Source organism: Lipophrys pholis (genome assembly GCF_963383615.2).
Source record: "Lipophrys pholis genome assembly, chromosome: 15".
In the NCBI taxonomy this organism is placed as follows: domain Eukaryota; kingdom Metazoa; phylum Chordata; class Actinopteri; order Blenniiformes; family Blenniidae; genus Lipophrys; species Lipophrys pholis.
The window spans coordinates 19,212,241-19,237,644 of NC_137642.1; the positions used below are offsets into that span (position 1 = coordinate 19,212,241).

Consider the following 25,404-nt stretch of genomic DNA (forward strand, 5'->3'; position numbering starts at 1 on the left):
TATCAGAGCACAGTTAATCTCACCATGTCAATTAAACAGTTTAACTATTCAGGAGTTCTTTAAAAGAAAAAAGGAAAAACAGAGAAACATAGCTATGAATGGCCTTACTTGTAGTATATGTCGCAATGTTAGTTTTCGACCAGTTTATGTCATTAAATATATGCGACGTCTTATTATTGCGAGAAGTGATGTATCGTTTTAGTCATAGACGATCTTTGATCACTACGCGGGGCGAAGAGGGAACGCGCGCAGGGCGGGGCTTCACGAAATCCGGCCGGAAGTTCAACGTCATTGGCTGCAAGTCTTCTTCTTGGGTATTTATTTGTAACTTTGCAGCACAGCGCCAATAGGAGTTAAAAGATCAAGGTGACGTTTGGGAAATGGAAAACCCAACGTTTATTCAGATTTTTAAAGTGTAATGTACATAATGCAATATATGTCATTTTAGTAAAAAAAAATAAAATAAATACAATTATACAATCTAACATTCGTTTCAACAGCAAGATGAAATTAGAATGTTCCGTGTGTGTGTGTGTGTGTGTGTGTGTGTGTGTGTGTGTGTGTGTGTGTGTGTGTGTGTGTGTGTGTGTGTGTGTGTGTGTGTGTGTGTGTGTGTGTGTGTGTGTGTGTGTGTGTGTGTGTGTGTGTGTGTGTGTGTGTGTGCGCGCAGAAGCGGCCAGAGTGAGGTTAAGGCAGGGTTAAAGTTGGTGCTTGGGAAGGTATGCATTAGAATGAGGCAATGAAAATAGAAACATCTGACTTTAGAATCAAGAGGAAATCACTAGAATGTCCCCAGAAGGATGAAAACACAACATGTAGGTATGCGGGCAAAGAATTAGATATTTTCTAAGAGTTTTCCTTGCATCCAAAGGAATGATAACTTTAGGCTAAACAAATGGTTATAACATAATGAGATCAAGGGGAATTTCCCCTCAGGCAGGGGTTCCTATCCTTGGGTCAGGAATTCTGACTCTTCTGACATTGTTGTACAATTCAAATAAGATAATTCTGTATTCTGGACCAAGTCTGGACCATGAGTGCTCCCAGGAAAAAGGCCTGGGAAACATTTTCCTGAGCGAGGGACATTTTGTCTGTTCAGCTGGTCCAAATCATCAACACACAACACCTTACCCAATTACCATGCCTTCATGCTGTGAGGGTATACGGTAGTAATTAAACTGGGAAGTGCAACAGCTCTTTATGCATATCTTAGATGTCCATATTTCTAAACATATGCTGATACAATCAGGTATGCATTCAATTTACACTAAGATGTCAAATTGCATTGAAAATGTGAACCAGTTCAGCACTACATGTTTTTTTTTATCTGCAACAAATAAAAGGTACAATCATTTAAAACACAAAAAATTAACATACAGAAAATGTATTTATGTATAATGTTGCACAATACTATCACACTTCTCTGTATTGGTTGATATTAACGCTTGCAAAACACAACAGCCACAAAGGTGGAAGTGGAACTTTTCACATTTTGGTTGACAACTTCTTTATTTGGATTTTGGAAGACATGAAAAAAGTTACTGCACTTCTTGTTCAGGGAAAGATGATCTTACTTTAGTCACAAACAAGAGTTACGAGATTGACATTGTATCTTTGTTGACTTTCCAATTCTGGAAAATATAAATGCATACCCCAGGTTTTTCAGGGGGAATAAATACCCCACTGAGGATGTAGTAAAGACACTTTTGTAATAGCGATGATAAAGTTGGCATCATTTGCTGAACAAAACTGTTGGTTGTGCTGTTTTTTCCTTTCTTGGAATATTGACTTAAGAAGGCTTCACTGTAATCTCCAGCTGTGTTCATACTTGGCTAAAACCACATTTGCGGCTGCATTCCTCACACAGCCACATGTCCATTAAGGGAAGGTTTGTTATTTTCTATTAGTAGAACTGTGTTCTAGACCCTCAAAAAAAATCTTCCTCTCAATGAAAACGGTTCTGCACTACACGTGTCATTATTACAGAAGGTACCAAATCTGTGTTGCTGGGTTACAAAGTTTTGGCCTGAGGGAGGATGACATCAGAGCAATGACACGCCGAGTACAGGCCAATCCGGGGAGCGGCGCTGTTTGAATATCGGGCAGGCCGTCTCAATGCAGTCCAACCTGAAATTATTAATAGCAGTCAGAATACAGCCCTCAAACACCTGCAGGTAAAAACAAATAAACTCAAGAGAGCAGGTGCTGCAGAGTTTGCACAAGTTAATAACACTTTGCATTAAGAATTAATCTGCAATCATAATTCATTATGTGTGGGACGCTATGACAGCAGTTGAAAGAGGTTTGTGTCCTGAAACACATGTACACTTTAATTAGTTTCTCATCATATTGCACATTGAACTGTACATGCAAGAATGAAAGTGAAGGGGAGGAAAAAAAGCCAAGAAGCCATCCGATTTTTAAAAAGCATTGCTGCCTGAGAGAAGTGTGGCAACAGAACCAGAGTCGTCAAACCAAATGTGACTCCAGAACTTCACAAAGGTTTTGTTAATGTCTCAGTCAAGGTGAGAAACAGACCCAGCTCGCTCTCTCATGCAGTAACATGATATTTTTGACTCAGCATTCTTCTTTATATTGGACATTGTTTCACATTCTTTTGCCCCGCCTGAGGCAGGACGTTCGTGTGTAACATAATCCACGTTGTACCAAGAAGTATAAACTCACGCAGGTATCTTGGCACAGCTCGGTGGTTCAGCAGCTTGCTGTGCAGCTTTTGCTTTTGATTGAGGGTTTACCAGCGCAGCTTTCAACAAACCAGTTAACCACAGGCCAAGACAAACAAGGCACACAAAAGAACAACCTTAAAGGTCACTGAAAGTATGAATGGAAGTCAGCTGAGCGATGGCAACCAAGTGACAGATAATGTGTGTGGCTGGGTGGTTTGTCCATCCGGCCCTCTGCAGGTTTTCTCTGCTGCTGAATCCTGCAGCTCATGAACTAAATGTGCCCTGACGTCAGCGGGAAGTCACACGCATTTTCCTCATATAAACCATGCAATATTCCACGGGTTTGCTATACCTCACTGTGCAAGTCAATATGTTCTTGTTTAAGTTGCTCCAAACCTCTCCCATCAGGCAAACATTGTGGTGTCTGTACATCCCAGATGTATGTGCCGAGAGAGGAAATGATGTCATCCGTGGACAAAAGTGTGTGTGTGTGTGTGTGTGTGTGTGTGTGTGTGTGTGTGTGTGTGTGTGTGTGTGTGTGTGTGTGTGTGTGTGTGTGTGTGTGTGTGTGTGTGTGTGTGTGTGTGTGTGTGTGTGTGTGTCCCTGACACAGTGCAGGACATTCCTGCATGCGCTTCAGCTGCAGGATGTGCCATAGCATGCAACACAATGGAAGTGGAAATAGCTCTAAAATAAGACGTTGAGGTAAACGAGTTAGCCGTGCAAATCATAAAGCACAGTCTTTTCCTTTTCATCTGCTTGTACTGTCAGACACCTACAATGACGTCATGGTAAACTGCGACGCTCCATCCCGACTGTGTGAACTCACTCTTTGATCTACACATCGAGGAATGCTTCAGTCTTATCTGGAGTAAGAACTGGTCCAGTCTGTCATTTTTTCATTCAGGTTCTGTCTGTCTCCCGGTATGTTATGGTTGCCTTCACTGTAGCATGGTGGTATTGAGTGATAACAATTGTTTCTACTTGCTGCCACTTCTATGGCAGCCTGCCACAGACAAATACAGAAACACAGAAGCATCATGTGAATGTGATAAATGCCTCTGTGTCATGATAGATCATCTTTAACGCTGGAGAGAGGAAATAAATATGTCACCACCAAGACAAAACAAAGAAATTCTTTTTCCTGGTATTTCTGCTGTTGGGTTTTTTTTGGAGGGGGGGGGGGGGGGGGGGGTGTTTCTTCTTGTCATTTATTTCTGTCATTACGGGTGACCACACTCAAGACCTGGAAAATTGCCACTTATTCTAATTTTAAAGGCGACAGCTTTTGGACGTTGGAGAGAGTTTTTGTGTCTGCCAGTGTTTGCTTTCACTGTAATCCATCTATCTTCATCTGTCTGTACTGCTTTATCCAGTTCAGCGTTGTGGGGCACTGCAGCTGATCCCAGCTTACACTGGGCAAACACAGGATACACCCTGGACAGGATCCCGGTTCATCAGTGGAGACACACACACACACACACACACACAGTCACACTTACATGCAGTTTCTGAGTGAGAAATGTTTTTGAACTATGGAAGGAAACTGTAGGAAACTCACATATACACAGGGAGAACATGCAACATCCACACAGAAGACGTGGCTTTAACACAAACCCATGATCTTCTCATTGTGAAGCAAGAGTGTGTAATACCTTACACCTCTTCAACCTCTTCACTGCAATCAGGAAATCAGGGCACTCTGCATACCTTACAGTAGCGACCTGTGTTTTACAGTAAACTTAAACGTATACTTTAGTTCCTCTTATGTGTACCATTACTTGAATAGAATGTTATTAAAAGCAATTTCAATACAAAATGACAAAATATTCCTCAACTTTAAATCTAAATGACATAAAATTCTCAATGGGTGTCTTTAAAAAGTCATTAACTTATTTAGTTGCATACAGTGAAGTAAAACGCCACGCGCACCGTACATAAAGCGGCTGAGCTCTTACATGACACTGCCCCAACAAGCAAACCGACATTCAATTGCAGATGCACAACCCGCTGCTGAGTAACACATCGACTGTGAGGAGCGAACTCTGGATCCAGTTGCTGCGACACAGCGTGTCCTCCGCTGTCGCCGCCACACAACCCGGAGTCATTCCACACCGTCCTGCCGCTGTGTGTCGACACATTCCCCCCTGACAACAGCCTGTTGTTTCTGCTGCTGCGGCTCTGTGTCACCTGCATGTTTATGTCCGCTCCTTTTCTTCACCAGCGAGGTGATGATGTCCAGCTGGACGCCCACGGCCTCCTCTGAACCTCCACTGATCCCAGTGACGGAGGGCAGAGGGGAGCTCTGCATCACTTAGAGACACAAAATGTTGTGGGAATACAGTCGCCTTGAGGAATTTCTCACGCCCCGTCTAGGTGACAAATATAGAGGAGCCGGGCTTTCCTCATATGATATGTGTCATGTATTGACCGCTAATTTAAACTAGTCAATCAAACTCAATAATTGACTCATTTGTGGAAAATGTGAGTGATACCACCTTATTACCATTTGCAGCTACATTCAATCATCATCCCCTTTAAGTTCAACAGTCATAATCTCTCGAGGTAATCTCACCTTCTTGAGGCCTGCCAGGACTTCCTGACCGTCTCCATCAAGCAAAGCCGCGGAAATGGACTTTACAGCTGCTGCTCTTCCTGTCCCCTTTGTCCTGCCATCCTCTTTCCTCCCCCGGGGACAATCTTCCCCCCTGCCACTCTCGCTTCATCAGCACGAGCATAACCCTAAACTGAGCTATGAACAAAAGATGAACACATGCTTTCCTGGATGAACATAAAAGCAACGGGAGTCCACCGAGCGAGCTGACAGAAGACAGCAAACCGTCAAGACATTTGGATAAATTTCACTTTGAACACTTTTACTTCACTTTAGTGTTTCCTGTCTGGAGCTGGAGCCTTCTATTTTCCATTCCACATTTCATCTAAATATATGAGTCATTATACTTCCTGTAAATGACAAGTTTCAGTTTCTTTATTGAAATTAGAAAAACAGAAATGGTCATTTAAACTGCAACGAAGACGGTTTGAATGGTTTCTTGCTTCACATTTGCAGTTCAATACATGTTGAAATGATACAATAGCACATAAAGACAAATGGATCTGTTGAGGCTGTGTCAGTATACGTGATGATTCAAAGTATTTTACACTCACCTATTGTTTTCTGATAATACTTCAGTATTCATATTCAAGCAGAACTCTCACAAGTAGGACTTTAACTTAAAATCAAATACTTTGAAATGGCTGTTAGAACTTACTTGAGTAAAGCATGTGAATACTGGAGATCACCAAAGTCAGTGGAAGTAATAAAGATACATCCAACATTGTGAATCAATATCTTGCTGGGATTGTACAATGTGGACTATGTAGCTCATTTGGCCATATTTGGTTGCCTGTTGGAAGTGTGACCAAAATCACGATAGGTTTGGACATGCAGTTGCTGTCATAGAAAAGGAAATCTAACAAATGAATCATTCTTGCCTTTACCAGTCCCGCCCCACCTCTTCAATTAAACCTAAGCTCTTAGGCACACTTTTAAAGTATTTTGCAGTCAGCTCTTGCGGTTAAAGTAATAAAATAGTATTCCCACTGTTAATACTCATCACCAAGCCCTAAAGAGCTGCACTTATTGCTCGGGCATCCGTGTGGCAACACGTCATTGCTGAAAGGTGCTGCAGCTCAATGCCTCTCCAATCCACACTGTTGTTGAAACCGTCCTCCTTCTGATCCTTTTTCCTTTGCAGGACATATGTTACTCTCAGAAAAGAGAGCCAAGTTAAATCTCAAAAATGTGACCTTACATCTGTCACAGTCCACCAGACGCAAGGAATGAAGTATATCACTTAAAAGACTTTAAAACAAACCTCAGATTAACTGTACTGCCTTCTGGTCCCAGTTTATTTTAATCTCCTTTTGTTTGTTTTATCCACAGTGGATAAAACCTTCACAATCACTGCTTTGGCTTTACATTGTGTTATCACGTCATTTAATTGATTAAGTTATTTCTGTTTTCAGAGCTGCAGCTCTGAGAGCTCATGTTTCATAAACATGGCTGTCAGTCACAAAAACCAGAAGGAAGGTCAAAGAATGTGTCTTCAGGAGAGCTACGCAGGGTGAAATAGTGCAGCGCTGAATGATACTCGCTGGTATGTGGTTCAGCGACTATCGGCGAGCTGTGTGAACATTGATTTCGATGTTTATATTCTGAATACTCCTCTGTGTGCCTTGGGTGGTGCCTAAAGGAAACAATGAGGGATTGTCTTCAAGTCTTCACTTGGCCCTGTTGCCTCACTTCCTCCAGTTCAGTTACATCAGATTCTGGTCCTCCTGACTTAGCTATTTTAGGTTTGGCGTAAGGAGGCAACCCTTAAAGGAACCTCTGATTTCTCGCTCTGTCTCTCTCTCCTTTAAAGGCTTAACAAAGCACGGGCTATCTTAGAAGTCCAAGGTGAGTGACGACACAGTACCTCGTGAGCGGGCTCACCAAACCACAAAGGAAAGATACATAATATCCAGACTGACAAGGTAACATTCTACCGAACTGTAAATTATACGCGAGAGATTATTATTGCAACGTGAAAAGAAACAAAAGAAATCAACGCTGGCCCAGCGTGGGCAGAGGAAGTCATTTATTCCGGCTGGCTTCGAGGTTTACACCCAACATCCTTGTGAGATATTTATTCCTTTGTTTACATAACTGCACCTGTTTCAGAGAGTGGCAGGGCAGGCTTCGTAATACCCAGTTTAGCCTGGTGATAATCTTATCACTATCCATTACAGCCATAAAACATCACTGTTTACTCTGTGACATGATATTTCCCGGAGCTGCCGCACTTCATTGGGACTCTTGTTCATATTTGGAGTGAAACCGTCTCCATAAGCGCACACGTTGTCATAATAAAGGTTCATTTCTTAAAGCGGTGCCACTATTTTACAAGACCCAAGTCAGTGTGTTTGTGTTCACGAACACGGTGGGATTAAACAGTCGTGGACGGGCCCAAAAAGCACATTTTAGTGTGTGTGTGTTCATGGAAGTGAGATAGTGTAGAATAGTCCATGAGAATAGGAGGTGTTTTGTAGCTGCCTCCATAATCATGTCATACTGATTTTATTTCTTACTCTTTCTTTCAAAGACACAAAGGAGGGTAATGAGGTGAGGCGTACCGAGCTCAAAGATCAAACATAATCTGCTTTGTTGATTAGCAATCACACATCCATCGGGGGACTACAGAATACACTGCATTTTTAGGCACTATCTCCACAGGCTACTCACAGTAAACATTGTTTCTTCACACTGGATGCAGAATAAACACACACGTCTGATTGTGCGTCAATAAGCTTCACACTGCCCTGAGTTCAGGTTCGGTTCATGGTGCAGGATGCCAGTGAATCTCTGCTCTGTCGTCTTTTATACGGTTCACAATGCTCGCCGTCATGTTAACCCGGCGTGTTGTTCCTCAGGTCCGTCAGTCTGATCAGTGTGCGGCGCAGTGACAGTAACTGAAAGGTCCAGTCATTTTCCACACCCTCTGTGTGTCCAGAGTCCAATCTGGAGGGTCACAACCTTTCCCAGGCCTCACACACTGACACAAACAATCAACCCCACGCACATTCAGACCTACAATGTTTGGATTGTGGGAAGGCAGCCGGAGTATCCAGGAGGAATATCCACGTAGGCACAGGGAGAACATGCATAGTTCAGCCGACGAGTTACTTCTGACGTTGGAGGTTTTCCACACGTTAACAAAAGTAGAATAAAAAAGATAAGCCAGTACAGTTTGTACTTTCAGGGTTCAGACTGTCCTATTGTACAGATCAGCTCAGGTTTAAGCTCCGACCTCACTGGTCTGGGTTAGAGTTCTCAGTGCAAACTGAATCCACAGCTATTCGCTGTATATCCAAAGATTTCGTGAGAGTTTCCAAAAAAAAAACACAGAAACCTTTGCAGAGCTTTGGTTCGAGCTTTGTTTAGGTCGCATGACAGACAGATGATGAATTTCTAACATGTTCATGAAATTCAAACAAGTTTTTTTCTTTTAGTCTCATAGCCCATTCAAACGTCCCAAACCCACCCAGAACCAATCTCAGTGTGGTTTCTATGAGTTAGAAAAGGTGAGAATCGAGAAAGGATTTTCTGAGCCTCTAAAGAGCCACCTGTGACTGAAATGTACATCCATCCAGTGGAGGCATACTTTGATTGTATTAATTTGTTTGTTTTAGAAAAATGTAACGTTTCATTTATTGACTGATTTTGAAAATGTGGTCACCCGATCTTTACCAACACTACTAGAGTCTGTGCGCTGGCTGCCCGCGTGTCAAACGATCCACTTCAAATTCTGAAGAAACGAGGTGAAGCCTCTTTTAGTCCCTAGACTCCTCACACGTGGAACACACTTCCTGACACTCTCACTTCTTTTAAATCGGGCCTAAAAACACTTTTATCTGCTTTCCATTGAACAATAGATTTGACTTATTCTACTACCTTTGTTTTAGTGAAGATTTTACTTTATTTATTCTCCTCTTTTATGCCGTTCGTCATAACTTTGTTTTAATGTTTTTCATAATCCTAATCCCTTAAAACCAAGATTGCTAATTGCTTTAATCTATTTCTTTTATTTCATTGTAATGTGCTGTGCATTGCCTTCTGTCTCAGTGGTGCTATATAAATACATTTGCCGTGCCTTGCCTAGAGTAGGGGCACGTGGTTGCCACCTCTAACTTTTGGCTCACATGAGGTTTCTTCCTGTCTGAAGGGTTTTTCCCTTTGCTCAGTCACTGACGTCTGCATGTTGCTGCGAGGTGGTGTGTTGGGCATTTTCTGTGTTTTATGAATATGTGAAGTGCTCTGAGGCGACTGTGATGTGATTGTGAAAAAGGCCTCTTTTCACGAGTGTGGGTGTTCCCCGGTTCTTACTGGCTATGGGTAATAAGCGAACAATAAGGTTTGGTTATTTCTCGTCTTTCATTTATTACACTAACAGGGCAAATAATACTCATCAAGCTCCAAACTTCACCCCGTTTTCCAGTTCAAAACTCCCCCCGACATGACAATTCATATATAATTCAAATATTTTAAGGATTCCTATTAATCTGAAAGCCCAAATCGCAGTAAATTATAGTAAATTATACAGTAAGTTTATATCCACAAAAAATAATTCAACAGATATTAGACCGTGCTGGGGGAAAGAAGCCAATATAGTGATTTCAGAAGAGGTACGACTGCAACTTTGGAAAAATAAATCCTAAATGACATGTTGGTCCAAAAGCGCTGTATAAGTTACAACCATTGTTTTTGAAACTGGGTTCACAGAATGGAGACTTTGACTTTTACACTGAAACTTTAAAAGGAGAAAAGTGGGATAGCCACAAAGATTCTTAAGAACTGCGTATAATTAGATTTTGAGTCATCCACTCTAACTGGTGAGTGTTTCATGATCTTTCTTTAATGAGATCAGTCAGTAGTGAGATAAGAGGGGAGTCCAGAGGAGGAGTTTTAGTTGGTTTGTATTTTCTTTTTTTTTAATGTAAATGTTATTTTATATGAATATTTGGATACCACTGGCACGTTCAATATTGTTGTTTATAAATTTGTTAATTAAAAAAAAGTGTCCAGAGTCTGAGGGGGAGGAGGAGGAAGAGGAGAATAAGGAAGAAGAGGAGGAAGATAAGAAAGAGGAGAAGGAACAGGAGGAGGAGGAGAATAAGGAAGAAGGGGAGGAAGAGAAGAAAGAGAAGAGGAGGAAGAGGAGAATAAGGAAGAAGATAAGGAGGAGAGGGAAGAGGAAGAGGGGGAATAGGAGGAAGGAGGAGCAGGAGGAAGGGGGAAGAGAAAGAGGAGGAGGAGGAGGAGGAAGAGAAAGAGGAGGAAGAGGAGGAGGTAGAGCAGGAGGAGGAAGAGGAAGTGGAAGTGGAAACGGAGAAGGAGGTGGAGGTGGAAGGGAAGGAGGGGGAAGAGGAGGAAGAAGTGGAGGTGGGAAGAAGAGGAATAGGAGAAGAGAGGGGGAGAGAAAGAGAAAGAGGAGGAAGAGGAGGAGGAAGAAGAGGAGGAAGAGGAGGACACTCCAGTCTCTCGGAGCCCCGGTGAGGCGGGGCCAGCTGAGCGGAGCGGAGCTTCCCGTCCTCACTCTTGCCCTCGCGGCTCAGTGGCTCAGACTGTCGTCAACATGCCTCCAGCATGACACTAAACTGGTTTATCTGGGCGACGGAGAAACGCGACGGCAAACGTTCGGCCAGCGACTATCTGGACTGAAAGAGAGACACGACGGAGAAGACGAACATGGAGTAAAAACCAAACTTCAGCAGGAATGACTGACGTGGAGTGCAGCTGACGGAAAGCAGATCATATCGACGAGGTAGGTTCACCTGTGCTGTCACTTTTACTACCGACGAGTTTGAGTTAGTTTGTGGAACATTTGGCTGACCTCATTTCCTGAGAGACGGATTTAAAAAAAAAGAAGAAAAAAAGTTGACTAAACTTCGAGGCTGTTTGTGCGGAAGGAGACACAACCGCCATTTACCTGCTGTTTTTCACTCCTCCAAACCTCTTTCTCCGTCTTTTTACAAACGTCTGCTGCTTTTGTCGAAATGTCTCATTTGCGCTTCATGCAGCTTCGAATGACACAAACTTGCAAACAGAGACTTTTTTGGGTTTTTTTGGCCGGAGGGAGGAGCCGCACCCAAACCCATCTATCCTGTGATTACATTCACTCTTCCCTCATTCATTTGTCTTTCTTTTCTCTCAACGCTGATTCTGTAACAGATCCGATGATGGGGGTTAATGTAACACTAGTTGCAGAGTTGGGTGTGTCCTTGTAATATTTCTATATATTTCTATCTATCCCACGAACAAATGTCAGGTAAACTGTCAACAGCCCACAAACTCTCCTTTTCAGTCGTAAACTACAACATTGTGTTAACGGACTTCATGATGTGATCATATATTAATTCATTGTCTCATTCAAATGATCCTGAACTAACATGTGACGACAGGTCTTTGAGCAGAATAGAAATACTTTATTGATCCTAAAGGGGAAAGTCTTGGAGAAAAAGAAAGCACAGCAGGAGACTACCAGTTCATCCCAGGGGGCAACACAGAAAGAAGACCTACAATCACCCCCGAACCCATTCACTTTCTATAAGTCAAACTACAACACCAGTTTAACAACAGATTCACACACTATAAGAGAGCGCTTAGGGGTTGAAATGGTAGGAGAGGTTACAGTCAAAGCCCCAGAGGTATGACTTCTCAAGTCTAGTTTTTCACAAAACCTAAAGATAGCCAAAGTACTATCAGATAAAGGAAAAAGTAGCTTATGTAAATATTTGAGGAGTTTTGGCAGTTTCTCTTCTTAACCCGTCATTTCAACATGTCATGTATGATCAGTCGGCACTATTTGAGTCAGGGATCAGGAAGATTACTTTCTGAAGCGGAGAGTTACTTCATCGGTATTGCAAAACTCTACTTGTTCCAAACTTTCAGAATAATTAAAGTTTCGCACAGTGCACTTTGTACTGATGAGTGGGTTTTCGAGCTACGAGCAACCAGGTGCTTGAGGGCTGGCTGCACCTGATGTAAATGATGTTGTTGTGGGTTGAGTGAAAATTAGTAATCCATGTAAATGATCTGTTCTTGTCCCTGTCCTCTCCTAAGACAACAGAATGGCGCGCCGCTCTCAGTGTTCGTCTGCGGGGGACAACCCCAATCACCCCAACTACCTCCCTCCTCACTATCGGGAAGAGTACCGCCTGGCTATCGACGCACTGGTGGAGGAGGACTTGGAGGGATACTATCAGTTCCTCCAAAAAGCAGACGTGGTGGACTTTCTGTGCACACCTGAAATCCAGCACATTCAGTGCTCTATTCACGTTCCTCACCAGAGCAGCAACCCCGAGCAGCCTTTTGTGGATATTGGGGAAGATGGCTCCTCTGACACCTACTGGCCGCTTCACTCCGACTTGGACGCCCCGGGTTTGGACCTCGGCTGGCCTCAGATGCATCACTTCCTGGGGCCCACAGAGGTCACAACCTTGGTAAACCCTCCTGAGCCAGACATGCCAAGCATTAAAGATCAGGCCCGACGACTTATAAAGAATGCTCAGCAGGTTAGCCTCTCACATCCGTCACACAGTCTTCCTGACAAACCTTTCTTTCGACTCCGACTCCTGTATCAGTTTTGTTTTCACATCGGTCTTGTTTGTGGCTTTCACCTCCTCAGGTCATTGCAATAGCAATGGACATGTTTACTGATGTGGACATGTTTGCGGACATCCTCAATGCCGCCATGAGAAATGTTGCCGTGTACGTCATTCTCGATGAGCAGAATGCACATCACTTTGTGGACATGGTGTCGAACTGCAGAGTGAATCTACAGAGCCTTCAAGTGAGTACAAGTGTCCTGCTCTACTGTTTTGTCACAGGAACTGCTGAATTCAAATTTTCTGCTTGTTTAAAAGAAAAAAATGTTGCTTAGCGCCGTAAACCGTTTATGCATTTCACCACATACACAATATTAATGTGCATTGATCCGTGGCTCGGAATACGCACCAGCAAGTATGTGTTTTGATGTTGGTTTCCGTCTTGTCGTGGGATTTTCTGGACTGTATCAATAATTTTAAACATTAACAGCAATATCCCTCAGTGGTACAAGTACTCTGAGTGTATTTAAGCTGCTGGTGTATTTGACTTTATCATACAGACAAAGTAAGTTAATGAATGGCCCTCACAGCTTTGGCAGTCTCAGAGTGCTTTTACACTCTTTGCTCCATTCACTCACATCAATGGTGACAGCTGCTATGCAGGGAAAGCCTTGCGGTTGCTCATGGATAATTCTACACATAGACATGGAGAGATGGGAGATCGAGTCACCAATTTTAAGATTAGAAGACTTTCCGCTTTACTCCTTGAGCCACAGCTGACCCTTTTACATCCTAAATTCATAATGATGTGAACTAATCTTTTATTTAATCTGTGAATTCAGATAATTTTTATTACCCAAAAACAAAATTGAAATATTTTGTGAAATCTGTAACATTTACATTCCCATCACATTAATGTGGTTAACTCTCTTAATGGTACCACAAATGTAAATATTTGGCACACTTGAGATTTTATGAACTGGAATGGAGCCATTTTCTAAGACTTTATCTCCAAACCTTCTATGCTCATGCAATGCTGCCACCTAGAGTCAATAAGAGTTAAAAACAGTTGGTAGAACTACCGCTTTGACTTTGTACTGATGTTGTGGCGTCTGGTTTTTTGTGTGTTTTGCAGTGTTTACGTGTGAGAACAGTGCCTGGCGTCACGTATCAGTGCCGCTCAGGAAAATCCTTTAAAGGTCAGATGATGGATCGTTTCCTGTTGACTGACTGCAGGGCAGTTCTGAGTGGAAACTACAGGTGAGAAAATTCCAGTTTGTGCTGAAAGTTGTACCATAACATCTTATTAGTTGAGAAAATTTGTGAATATGTTGAGGTGTCAAATTTCCTAACATAGTTCTCTTACTGTATTGAGATTTTTGCGTGGATTTTGTTGTTTATTTGACTCATCCTGTGTTTGTCCAGCTTCATGTGGTCTTATGAGAAGCTCCACCGGTGTATGGCACACCTATTCCTTGGGCAGCTGGTGACGACTTTTGACGAGGAGTTTAGGATCCTGTATGCTCAGTCGCAGCCGCTGATTGTTGACAACATTCCTGGTCCAATGGAAGGCTTGGGCCATCCACAAAAGAAGCAGCACCCAAGTGAGAGAAAGTCACTCTACAGAGATCCGAAGAAATGTCTGGACACAGGTCCCCCAGATGAGAGGATCAGACATTCTTACGATGAACCAGATTGGAGGATGATGCCTCTTAAAAAGCAGGAGCAGCTGCGTACACCAGCAGATTTGTACAATAGATTTCCTTCCCAACAGTTGCGGATGGATCCGCCCTTCGATCAGGGGTCCTCCAGGACTCCCATGATGGAGAATCCTGCTTTGAAACGTCACCCTTATGCTGAAGGTGCTCAAGGTAGATACAATACGCAGTTCTTACAGCAGCAGGGATTGCCGGATCCTGAGGGTCCGGCAAGGCGCTTTGCCATGGGACAGCAGCCTCATCCAGGACCCGGGCGGGAAGCAGATTACAGTGCTTATGACAAGTTCTGGAACCAAGATTATCTCTCAACAGATATATACCCTGAACCTGGTCTACCCCAAGATATTGTATCACCTGATGGCTTTGACCCTGTTCTTAACTATTTATCATCCACCGAACCTGCAGACTTGGACCAAGGCTCAGACAAAGTACTTGCAGCAGATATGCCTTTTGGTTCACTTCATTCCAGAAGACAGAGTTCAGGCCAGCCGTACGCCTGCCAGACCTCTCCTACCCCTTCAAATCCCTCTGACCAAAAACGTTTCTTGCAAGACCTCACCTCTGACCGCAAAGATCCTGCAGTGAAACGCGGTTTGAGAAACTGGAGAATTAGCTCATACCTCAGCGCGTACGATAATCCTGGAGAAGAAGGCCTTCCAATGGCGCCACCCCAAGCATCAGATCCCTTCGAAGAGCCCTCAAATCCAATGCAGCAACCGGCGTCAAGAGTTGATTTGTCACTCCCGAAAATTCCTAATGTCCGAGAGTTCAAAGTCCCCGCAGTACCGAGGGCAAGTCAAATGCCAAGTTATGTCAAAGCAACTACAAAGGAGAGGCCAAAGGAGGAGCCTGCAGCAGTGACTGACACCAGGACAACGCCAACACCTCCAGACTCATCGGGCACATCAGAGGGAGACAAAATTGAGGAGGCAGAGCAAAAAGAGCCAAAAGTGTCTGGTCTGCGAAGAGAGGATTCTTTTCGTCGGAAATATAATGCTGCACAACCCAGAAGTTCCAGGTTGAGATCCTCTTTGATTTTCAGCTCTCTGGATCAGCAGAATCCTTCTCCAGATACTAAATCAGATCAGCAAGATGAGGAAAGTGACAAAACTGAGCCTGAGCAGACCAAGTTGCCCATTCTTTCCCAGCTTTTGGGACAAAGAAGGTCTTCTGCAAGAGAACCTATTGAATGGAGTCGTTTCATAAAATCTGCGACATTTGATCAGTCGTCCACAGAAACCGCAAAACCTGGTGATGGAGACAGTAAAGCAGGTGAAAAAGACAAAGATTTGCCAGAGGAAGACGATTCGAAGGAACTTTCAGAAAACCCAAAAGCAGAAGCCGCACTGCAGCCTCCATTAGTTAACCCTCTGACATGTGTAGATATGAGTGATCCCGATAACCGGCTCATGTTTTTCAAAGAGATGGCTGCAAAACGCAAAGCTGCCAAAGCTGCAGAAGCGGAAAAGAGTAAAGAAAAGTCCTCGGTGAAACCGTCAGCTGATGTCAAAAAAGAGGAGCCTGTAGAAAATGAGTCCACAGAAAACGCACAGAAAAAACACACCGAAAAAAGAGCAGGGGAAGTGGTTTCCACACTCGATAAAGAGAAGCCTGTTCCAGAAGAATCCTCAGAAAACACGGCTTCAGCATCTGACGGTTCGTTAGAAAAACGTGCTACTGTAGAGAGTGCTGTGAAAACGGTGTCTGCAGAAGCACACAAATCGGATTGTCCATCTTCAGATGCCACTGAACAGATGGTTAAAACAGAACAAACCAAAGTTTCATCTGATTCAAAGATCACTGACCTGGAGAGCAGTGGATCAGCGCAAGTTCCTCCAGACAAGGAAAATTCTCAGTCGCTTGAAGAACCAAACTTGTCCGACCCTGCAGGCAAAGAGCGTAAGCCTGATCCTCCTCCTGCACCAACAGATTCTACTCCCTCTAAGTCTACTACTCTTGCACAAGGTACAGATATAAGTGAAAACTTGAGTATTGATTCTACCTCAAAGGAGTGTCATTCAGTCAAATCTAGTTCAGTTGTGGAGAGTGAATCCCCCGTGTTGGATTCTAACCCGACAGCCTCAGTTCAGTCAGACACCAATGTAAGCTCTTCTTCTCTGCTACCTAAACCGGACACTGTATCACAAGTCGGTTCTTCCAACCCATCAGTGGTAAAATCTTCCTCTGATAAAACAAGTTCCACATTGTCCAACCCAAAGGAAACTGGATCTTCTAATATTACCCCCAAAGTTTCCAGGTCAACTCCCGCCTACAGCATATTCCTCTCAACTATTTCTGCAAACACAACACCGGAGCCTGCGAGTTCAGCTGTGCAAACCTCGCAAAAATCTGAAACTTTAACTCCACAACCTCCTCTGGATTCTAGTGTGCAGGTTACAGCACCAGTGGCATCTTCAGCACTTGATCCTGCACACGGGGAGTCTGACATTTCTCCTGATGTGCCTCCTGCTTCAGAACCCAACAGGTCTTCATCACAGTCCACCGCAAGACCAGAGCCTGAAGAGGTTTCTAGCACTGCACCCTCAACAAAAGAATCACAAAAAGACACACACAATGCAAAGGATGAGGTCTGCGAATCAGAAAAAGTCATTCCTGGAGTCAAAAAGGTTGATTCTGATTTGCATAAAAATCTTTCTGGGCCAGAAAACAGAGATTTGAAATCTGGCAAAGCCGTTTCTGAACCGGATAACAGTGATTCTGTGCCTGGAGAGAGTCCGGAATTAGAAAAGGACAAGTGTCCATCAGGAAGCAGTGTCCCTCAAAAAGACGGTGTTTCTGCATCAGAAGAAGTTGTTTCTCATTCAGGCCAAAATATTTCTGAGTCAAAGATTTCTTCCTCTCCAAATCCTGTTGCAGCCGATTCTGAGGCTAGTGGTTCAAACGTTAAGGCTGATCACATGTCTCCTGGCCTTGGCCCTTCTGTGCCTGACTCTAGTTCACGTCCAGTGCAAAGCCCAGCGTCTAAACCTGATTTGAAAGCAACTTCAACTCTTGTATCCAGTCCAGAAGTGACTCCAACTGACAATTTGCCATCAGAAGCCATCTCATCTGTCCAAACTGACATAGCTGTGAACGTTTCTCAGGCCGAAACAACAGATTTGTCTCCTGAGGACAAAACAACAGAAACCAACACGTCAGTATTGCAGAGTATCTCTGACACCGTGCGTCATGCTAGTGAGACTCCGGCAGATTCAACCGAAGCTCCACAACCCCCATCAGGAAAGTCTCCCTCTAGCCCAACTGAGTCGACCGTTACAGAAGCAATAGAGGCTAATCCACCATGCAGCACACCTGGACCAGAGGCTTCTGAAAGCCTCACCTCGAAGCCAACTGTAGTGTCTGAAAATGGAAAGGCAGGGCTGGACACAGATGAACAAAAATCAAGTGATCCTAAGAACACAAATAAGATCCGAGAAGATAGTAGCCAGGAATCTGTCAGCGGTGAGAAAACAAGTGACCAAGTAAAGCAAATCATCTGCCCCGAGCCGGTTGAGGTGACGGCCAAGCAGCCAAAATCAGCCCAGTCTCGCTACCACTCGTCGACAGCCAACGTGCTCTCGAGCAGCAATCTCCGAGACGACACCAAGCTGCTCCTGGAGCAGATTTCAGCCAACAGCCAAACCCGGAGTGAGACCCCCAAAGAGTCGCCCGTCACCGACGACGAGAAAGAGGACGAAGCTGACAAACTTGCCAAGATCCAGAAGGAAAGAGGCATCAGGTCACTTAACAAAGGGGAGGACAAGTCGGCTCCGGAGCGTGAAAAGCTGCTGGAGAGAATTCAGAATATGAGGAAGGAGAGGAAGGTTTACAGTCGGTTTGAGGTATGAATGACATACTGTTAACAATCTTTTTCAAAAATGTATACCTTTTGTTGTAAAGATTCCTTTTGTGTCTATGGCTCCATGAAAGTTAATAACGTGGATACAGTATGTGTAAAAAAAAAAGGAGTTAACTCCCAAAAAAAAAATTAAAAATCTGCATATGATAGAAGTGGGATTTTTTTTTTTTCTATTTGTTCTCTCTATCTGTATCAGAGGCTCTGAACATTTGATCAATGAAGCTACCAGTAATATATAAATCAATTTTATCTGCCATGTTCGACAAAGAGCTTCCAGCTTAAAATGAAATCACTGTGTCCTCCCCAGTGTAAAAACTTTTAAGAGCTCACTTGTGTTTTTTTTTTTTTTTTTACTGACTGCATGGGTAAAGTGCAATGCACGCCACAGATGGTGACTGTGAGCTGGCCCATCCTTACCTTTTGTTTTTTTTGTTTATTTTTAACACCACTGACTGCAGTGCCGGCTGGTTTTATGACACCTGATGCTATATAGTCACTGTAACATACTGTAGTTTGTATTGTATTATGGCAGGATTGTGTTTTTTTCATACATTGCATATGCATTTCTTTGAAAGAAGTGAATATGTAAACTCATATCTGTGCTGATGTAGATGAACTGTAAGTGTTGGAAACATGAAACTGTTAAACGATGAACAAATCTGGAGCAGAACAGTCTGTTGTGGCGTTTCATTTCGGCTTGTACTTTTGAACGTGCGAAGTCACTGAGGATGAATGTCAATGTTCTCCGCTGCCTCTGGCTGCTTGAGTTGTACAAATTCCGAGCTTCAACCCAAAGGATTTCATTTACATGATTTGTGAAACAAACTACATGACAATTCTAATTAGCTGGAGGCAGCCTCGTCTTAAGAATGTGCCTTGTCTCTGCCAATTTTGTGAATAAAATGTTTTTATGTCTGTGTTGAAATATGGAACTTCCTGTTATTTACATGACGGCGTGTGCACTCTTGACAGTTGTGTTGTTGTAGATTTATGATGTGTGTTCTCAGCGGCACTGCCCATTTGTAAATAAAATTTCTGAATTTTATTGTGGCATTTTCTTTTCTTCTCTTTTCCTGTTCATCTTGTGGGAGAAAGAAACATGAAATTAGATAGAAAAATGCACTTCACCGGTTGTTTTCATTGTGAGGAAGTATATTTAAAGTGAACAAACACGTTGACCTTACTTGCAGTTACAGCATTTTCATGTACAAACCTCATTCAAAATGTATTTATAATCAATTTTTACAACTCCATACATGACCACTTTACGTAATGTTTCCAGTCCACAGATATGTAATTCATGGATTTGGTGACGTTGAAAGTGGCTTATTGTATAAGTACTCTGCGCTGTTGAACATTACAACCTGTTCCGCTCAATATAATCTGTCTGCGCTCACCTGGTTGATTTATACATGTATATACTTAAGTTACTTAAAATCTGAATCATTTGAAGTTGAGCTGATAAAGTTGAGCAAAATAGTTTGAACAGGATTTTCCCCATTGTACAAGCGGCACAATATAACTGGAATTAAACATTTTCATCAACATCCGTTTGAACCTCAGAAAATGTACACAAGTAAGAACAGGTTTATTTGACCTCAGTTGAACTTGATATGTTGAAGAAAATCCAACATTTGTGTGAAACTGATTTCAGAAAATCGGCTGAAGTAACCAAAACCATAAATCCTCTTTCACAGGGATCATCAGCAACAAGTCAAAGTTATATGAATCCTGGCCTCTCGTCTTGCGCCACCTTCAGCACGGAAAAAAATCAAAAGGCGTTGCACATTTAGAAACTGTCAGACTTTATGAAAGGAAACAATCTTGAAAGGTTTGCAGCTGTTGAGTTCCGTCTGTATTTACAACACAAGTCACGGTTGTGATAATAACGTAACTAATAATATATTAATTGTCAGTTTTGTAACTCGGCTCAAATGTCTTTCAACAAAGCTTTACTTCATTTGACCTCATTAACTTATTTAAGCTCCTCTTACAAAACACTATCAAACAGATTGAGCTGTGACTGAATGAATCCGCTGCCCCCTCACATGCTACAGTGTGTTGGTTATGAAAGAAGCTTCATGGGAAACAGTGGCTCTCTTGTTTCCACTGCTTAAAAATACCAGGATAAGCTCGAGCTGAACTAAACTAATCTTAAAAGAACTATCGCTGCATGAAAGAACCTCACACCTGGAGGGAAACTGTACATTTTATGGGCACATTTTTTTGTTTGTTTATTATTTCTTGGGAAGCTTTTTTGTGAATCAGTAGTGTTGCATTGAGGATGACTACAATCCTGAGAAGAGCGTACCACATCTCAGCATTCAGCTGGTATGCGTTTATTGTAAAAAGTCTCCTGGCGAAGGAAGGCGAGCAGCTGCCTGCGGGGATCTTTGTTTATGGAGGACCTTGGAAGTACCTCACTTTTTTAAATCTGGTGAGAACGTTTTCAGTTTTTAGCCTCTGGAGTTTTATAACACCCGTTGGAGGTGTTGTATAAGTGTGGAGAACATTAATTTCACATGTTGTCTTTCAGTTGTTGCAAATGGTGTTCTTTGGATTGGCAGCGGCGAATGATCTGCAGTCTGGGAAGAATGCAGAGCGCGCGCTGAACAGATGTAAAGACTTCCTTTTCTCTGTCTTTGCGTTCCCTGTGGGCACGGTGAGGAACTCATTTTACTGCATCCTGCACACGTTTAACTAAGGGTTGTGGTTTTTTCTTGATCACTTTGGCTTATTGCTCAAATCACACTCTTTTTTTTTTTTTCCTGTAACAGTTTGTCCAAACACCACAACAATGGCATGTCTGCCGACGTTTCTGACCAAAAACACTTTATCGAATCAACTTTAGTTCAAACATTTGCCTGTGAAATCATTTCAGCTGCTTTTTGTTTACAATTACAAGGTTTAAAGGTTTATGTAACTTAGCTTTGCTTTACTTATTATATCAACACTGACAACTGAGTGATATCAAACTGCAAAGTTCATCTTTAGATAGGTCAGAGTGTCTCTCTCCCACTATGAACTTGTGCTATTTCAACTTTTCCCTGTCACGTTAGGTGTATTCGGAGCAGCACTGTTTCTTCAGCAGCTTTCACATACAGATTTTTCAAGAGTTTGCTTTTATTTGCTGGCTTTCCACAAGCCGCAGAGCCCATCACAGGACATCCATGTGTCGCTTTAATAGAATAAAAAACAGAAACAAACTCGTTGTGCAACATTTTTAATGAATTCTATTATAACCGTCACATTGTTGTTTGTTAATCCCGACTCCTAGTTTGTAGTTAGTTTAGTAGTTAGAACATCACAATGGGAATGTTCCCAATTCGAATCTAGCTCGGTTTTTTGGGGTATTTATTTTTTTGTTAATGTTATTTTAATTGTCTGATTTGAGAAATGAAAGAAAATGAAATGTCCACTAACTCTCTGTTATTGCTCCTTGTTTAGTTCGTTGTTCTTCTGTTCTGGTCAATCTTTGCCTATGACAGAGAGCTCGTCTATCCAGCTTCCATCGACTCCTTCTTCCCACCCTGGATAAACCACGCAATGGTTGGTAAACCTCTGATTGGACATTACTCCTCATTTGAAGTTGTTGGAAGTCAGCAGCTCCTGGTTGTCCTGCTGATGTGTCACTGTTTTTTTATTTTTTATTTCCAGCACACTTTTGTCCTTCCTGTTTTACTGGGAGAGGTGCTGGTGCAGCCTCACATCTACCCGCAGACTAAGCACGCTCTGGCAGCGTTAGGAGTCGTGGGTTTGGCTTATTTATCTTGGTAAGTGCTGACCCAGCATGTGGTACAATCATGGCAAAAACATTCTTAGCGCAGATTTAACACATAATATCCAGAAATCCGTCTCAGTCTTAATTTAAATACAGCAGCGTAGGAATGTTGCTACTGTAACCAGCCTGGACAAGTCCAGTAGAGATATGTCGGTGTCCCAGAGCACTCATGCAAATAGCTTGAGTGCAACGTTTTCTGCAGCTTGTAAAGCTCCTTCTTTAGTTTGACAGTACAAACCAGCCACACGTCACATTTTACATAAACGATTTTTATTATGCTCCTGGCTTGTCTTTACAATAATCAGGGTAGAATCAGCCACGTCAAATATTTCCACCAGTCATGAGAGAGTACAAGATGACCTGATAGAGCCGGTGTATCTGAAATCTTTTGTTTGTCCTTTTGTTTTTCCACGAACATGTTCTGCAGGATTATCTGGGTGTATCTGTCTGTCGGGATTTGGGTGTATCCCCTTCTCGGACGCTTCAGCACTCCCGGCCTGGTGGGGTTCTTCTTTTTTAACATGACTGTGGTGACCCTGCTGTACCTGCTGGGAGACAAGCTCAACAGCCATGTATGGACGAAGACACATTAGGTGATCAAACGTGGTGCGACTGAATTCAGGCTTCTTTTTGATTGTGTACGTGTAACTTCTTCTATTGTGTGCTTGACTCTGTGAGGAGTCCTGAAACCGGCGAGAGCAAACGCTCACACATCTGACAGAAATGTTTGAATTAAAACTCAAAGGGTATATTTATTATCGCAAAGCCCGTGTATAATGTGTCTGGCACAATGCAAAATATATAATAAATCATATTCCACTGACATTGGCTGCGTTAAACTTTTCTGTGTCTTAAATGTTTACATCTTGAATTTCTTGAGACGTTGGGCCTTGCACGAACTTTACCCACAAGGTAGCAGCGGCACAGCCATGACCTACACATGCAATAATAGAGCATGCAGGTTCACATTTAGCATTATCGCATTCACATCCATCTTTGCTGATGTTATGCTTGACTTGGGGGGGAAAAAGTCCTAATTTTTCCACAGAGCACGAAACATCTGGAGGGACTCGTAGCTCGTAATCCAAAACACAATGCATCCTCGATTGAATGCCTTCATGAATCCCAAGATAACTCCTGGGAGAAAGTGTGTTTTACTCGTTCTAGAAGGACAAATGTCATTTCCAGAAGGTGATCAAGCTCCTCGCAGGTCCCTGTAGCCTTTGAGATGTTGCAGGTAGTTGGGATCGGCATCTACTAATCCCACTGAGAGGATCTTTGCCAACAAATCCACGTCTTGTTCGGTCAGATCTTTCTGCTGAAGAAATGAAGGTGAGATATTTCATCCCAATACTGGAACAAGCCGCAGTGTTTGTATCTGGATACACACTCACCTTTTTGTTGTTTGCAGAGGAGTCAGAAGGCTGGAGTGCATTTGTCTGTTAAAAACAAAAAATAAACAATATTGTGTACACCAGACCAGAGTCAATATATATTCGTCTCTCTTTAGGATTTATTTGTTTTTCAATATAAATGACACACTCTAACTCACCTCTTTGAGTCCTTTCGTAAAGCACACAATAATGAAAAGTAGACCAGCAACAACCTGAACACAGAAAAGACTTAATATCAGAATAACATAAGTCACAGTCCTCTTCAGGGGGAAACATTCCCAGCGAAACAACACATAAAACAGGCGTTCACTCACCCCCACTAAGTGCAGCATGTTTGCGTCTCTCGACTCTGGATCGCTTTTGCTCTGATATGTACCGAGGTATCAGTTAAAGTCAGTCCTGTGACTGACACATGAGAAAACTCTGTGCGTAAGTCTCACGACAAAAACTCCCATGCAGAACCAGCAGAACAGGACACACTGCATTTTCAAGACGCGCTCGGTCAGCTGCCTGAAAGATGTTTTCCAAAAGACAAGGGCACTATTACGTAAATGTGCCAGTAAATATAGACGGGGAGGAAAGAGGCCTATCATTTCCTTCTGTTGTTAACGAGAGTTATTGTTTTAAAATGATGCCTTTACACAGCGAGTTCATTGCAACAGCTTAAGACAGAGATACTTCAATAAGTCATCAGATGTTAGATTTCAAGTAACAATGACAGGGCGAGTTTGGAAAAAAGCATGCATAATGCAACAGCGACAGGAGAGGTCTTCTGGACATTTCTCACTATTTTGCGCCAGAAGGTTTCATTAAAGTTGACTTTATGTTGACATTGTGGTCATTTTCAGTTGTAATTGTTTGGTTTTGCAAAAAATAAGGACATTTTTATTACATGTACTCTGCATCGCAACAAAGTCAAACTTTCAAGTTTAAATTAAACGTTATTACGGCACTATTTTACCTGTCCAGCCCCTTCAAGATGAAATCAAGCTGTATGTTTGTCCCTGAACTAAAATGTGTTTGACACCCGTGTTACATAGTTTGTATTCTCCCAAATTCCCAAATCAACAAACTGAAAACTTATAAATTCTGCAATCAATCACATCACAGCACCTGAGTTTAGTTATGCTTGGACCCTTGATGCACAAACTGACCGTGAGAAAGAGAAAGCATATCAGCTGCTCTACTCAAGACTCACATTGAAAGGTTTACACTTCATTCACTTCCTCATGCAGCTTGATCAGATTTTGACCCATCTGAAGTGCATTTCCAACCAGGAAACTTCTGGTTCAACAATACTTCCGTAACATCTCGGCCACTGACTCACTGCAGCAGCTGACTGTATAAAGCCGAACGTGCATACAGGAGGTATGTTGAATTGTTGTGGAGTGTTTTTTCCTCAAAATATAGTCATTGTTTGAATGAACTGCAAAGTAGAGGAGTATGTTTTTGAATCCAAATGGGAGGGCAATTCCACCGCCTATTCATCAGAAACATGTTATTACCTGCAATGCCTGACTCATAAAAAGATGGTGGATGCTCACGCACTGCCCCATAGGACTTGTTTTTCTATCTTTGCGGGACTTGAGACGTGTGACCAAAAAAATGAAAATGAGTACAGTTCCTGGTCCACAACAAATCCATCATTTTTTACTGTTAAGTAGGTAAAAGCACAGACTGATCACACTGAATGGGACAATCACAAGAAAACCAAATCTTAAGTCAACAAATTTTAATGAGGGCACGTTCTTCAAGAACATACAGTAAACTGAAAGCATAACACAGGACAAGAGAGTAACGACCCTCTTCGAGGGTT

At 42.6% G+C, this 25,404-nt stretch overlaps 2 protein-coding genes across 2 annotated transcripts; both read left to right on the forward strand.

Moving 5' to 3' along the window:
- Nucleotides 1–10,585: 10,585 nt before the first annotated feature.
- On the forward strand, nt 10,586–19,452 carry fam83ha (family with sequence similarity 83 member Ha). Its single transcript, XM_080481400.1, has 5 exons — nt 10,586–11,053; nt 12,352–12,803; nt 12,917–13,081; nt 13,972–14,096; nt 14,262–19,452. Exons 2-5 carry the CDS (start codon nt 12,360–12,362, stop codon nt 18,400–18,402), a joined length of 4,875 nt encoding a protein of 1,624 aa, XP_080337526.1. The 5' UTR covers nt 10,586–11,053; nt 12,352–12,359; the 3' UTR covers nt 18,403–19,452.
- Nucleotides 19,453–20,198: 746 nt separating this feature from the next.
- On the forward strand, nt 20,199–23,018 carry LOC308120866 (androgen-dependent TFPI-regulating protein). The gene is made up of 5 exons (XM_080481752.1): nt 20,199–20,850; nt 20,950–21,075; nt 21,861–21,962; nt 22,071–22,186; nt 22,622–23,018. The coding sequence occupies exons 1-5, from the start codon at nt 20,698–20,700 to the stop codon at nt 22,785–22,787; spliced, it is 663 nt and encodes a 220-aa protein (XP_080337878.1). The 5' UTR covers nt 20,199–20,697; the 3' UTR covers nt 22,788–23,018.
- Nucleotides 23,019–25,404: the final 2,386 nt, after the last annotated feature.

Coding starts and splice junctions, on each gene's coding strand:
- fam83ha (XM_080481400.1), top strand. CDS start 12,360: ATGGCGCGCCGCTCTCAGTGTTCGTCTGCGGGGGACAACCCCAATCAC. Junction 12,804..12,916: donor TTATAAAGAATGCTCAGCAG/GTTAGCCTCTCA, acceptor TCACCTCCTCAG/GTCATTGCAATAGCAATGGA. Junction 14,097..14,261: donor GTTCTGAGTGGAAACTACAG/GTGAGAAAATTC, acceptor GTGTTTGTCCAG/CTTCATGTGGTCTTATGAGA.
- LOC308120866 (XM_080481752.1), top strand. CDS start 20,698: ATGACTACAATCCTGAGAAGAGCGTACCACATCTCAGCATTCAGCTGG. Junction 20,851..20,949: donor ACCTCACTTTTTTAAATCTG/GTGAGAACGTTT, acceptor GTTGTCTTTCAG/TTGTTGCAAATGGTGTTCTT. Junction 22,187..22,621: donor GGTTTGGCTTATTTATCTTG/GTAAGTGCTGAC, acceptor CATGTTCTGCAG/GATTATCTGGGTGTATCTGT.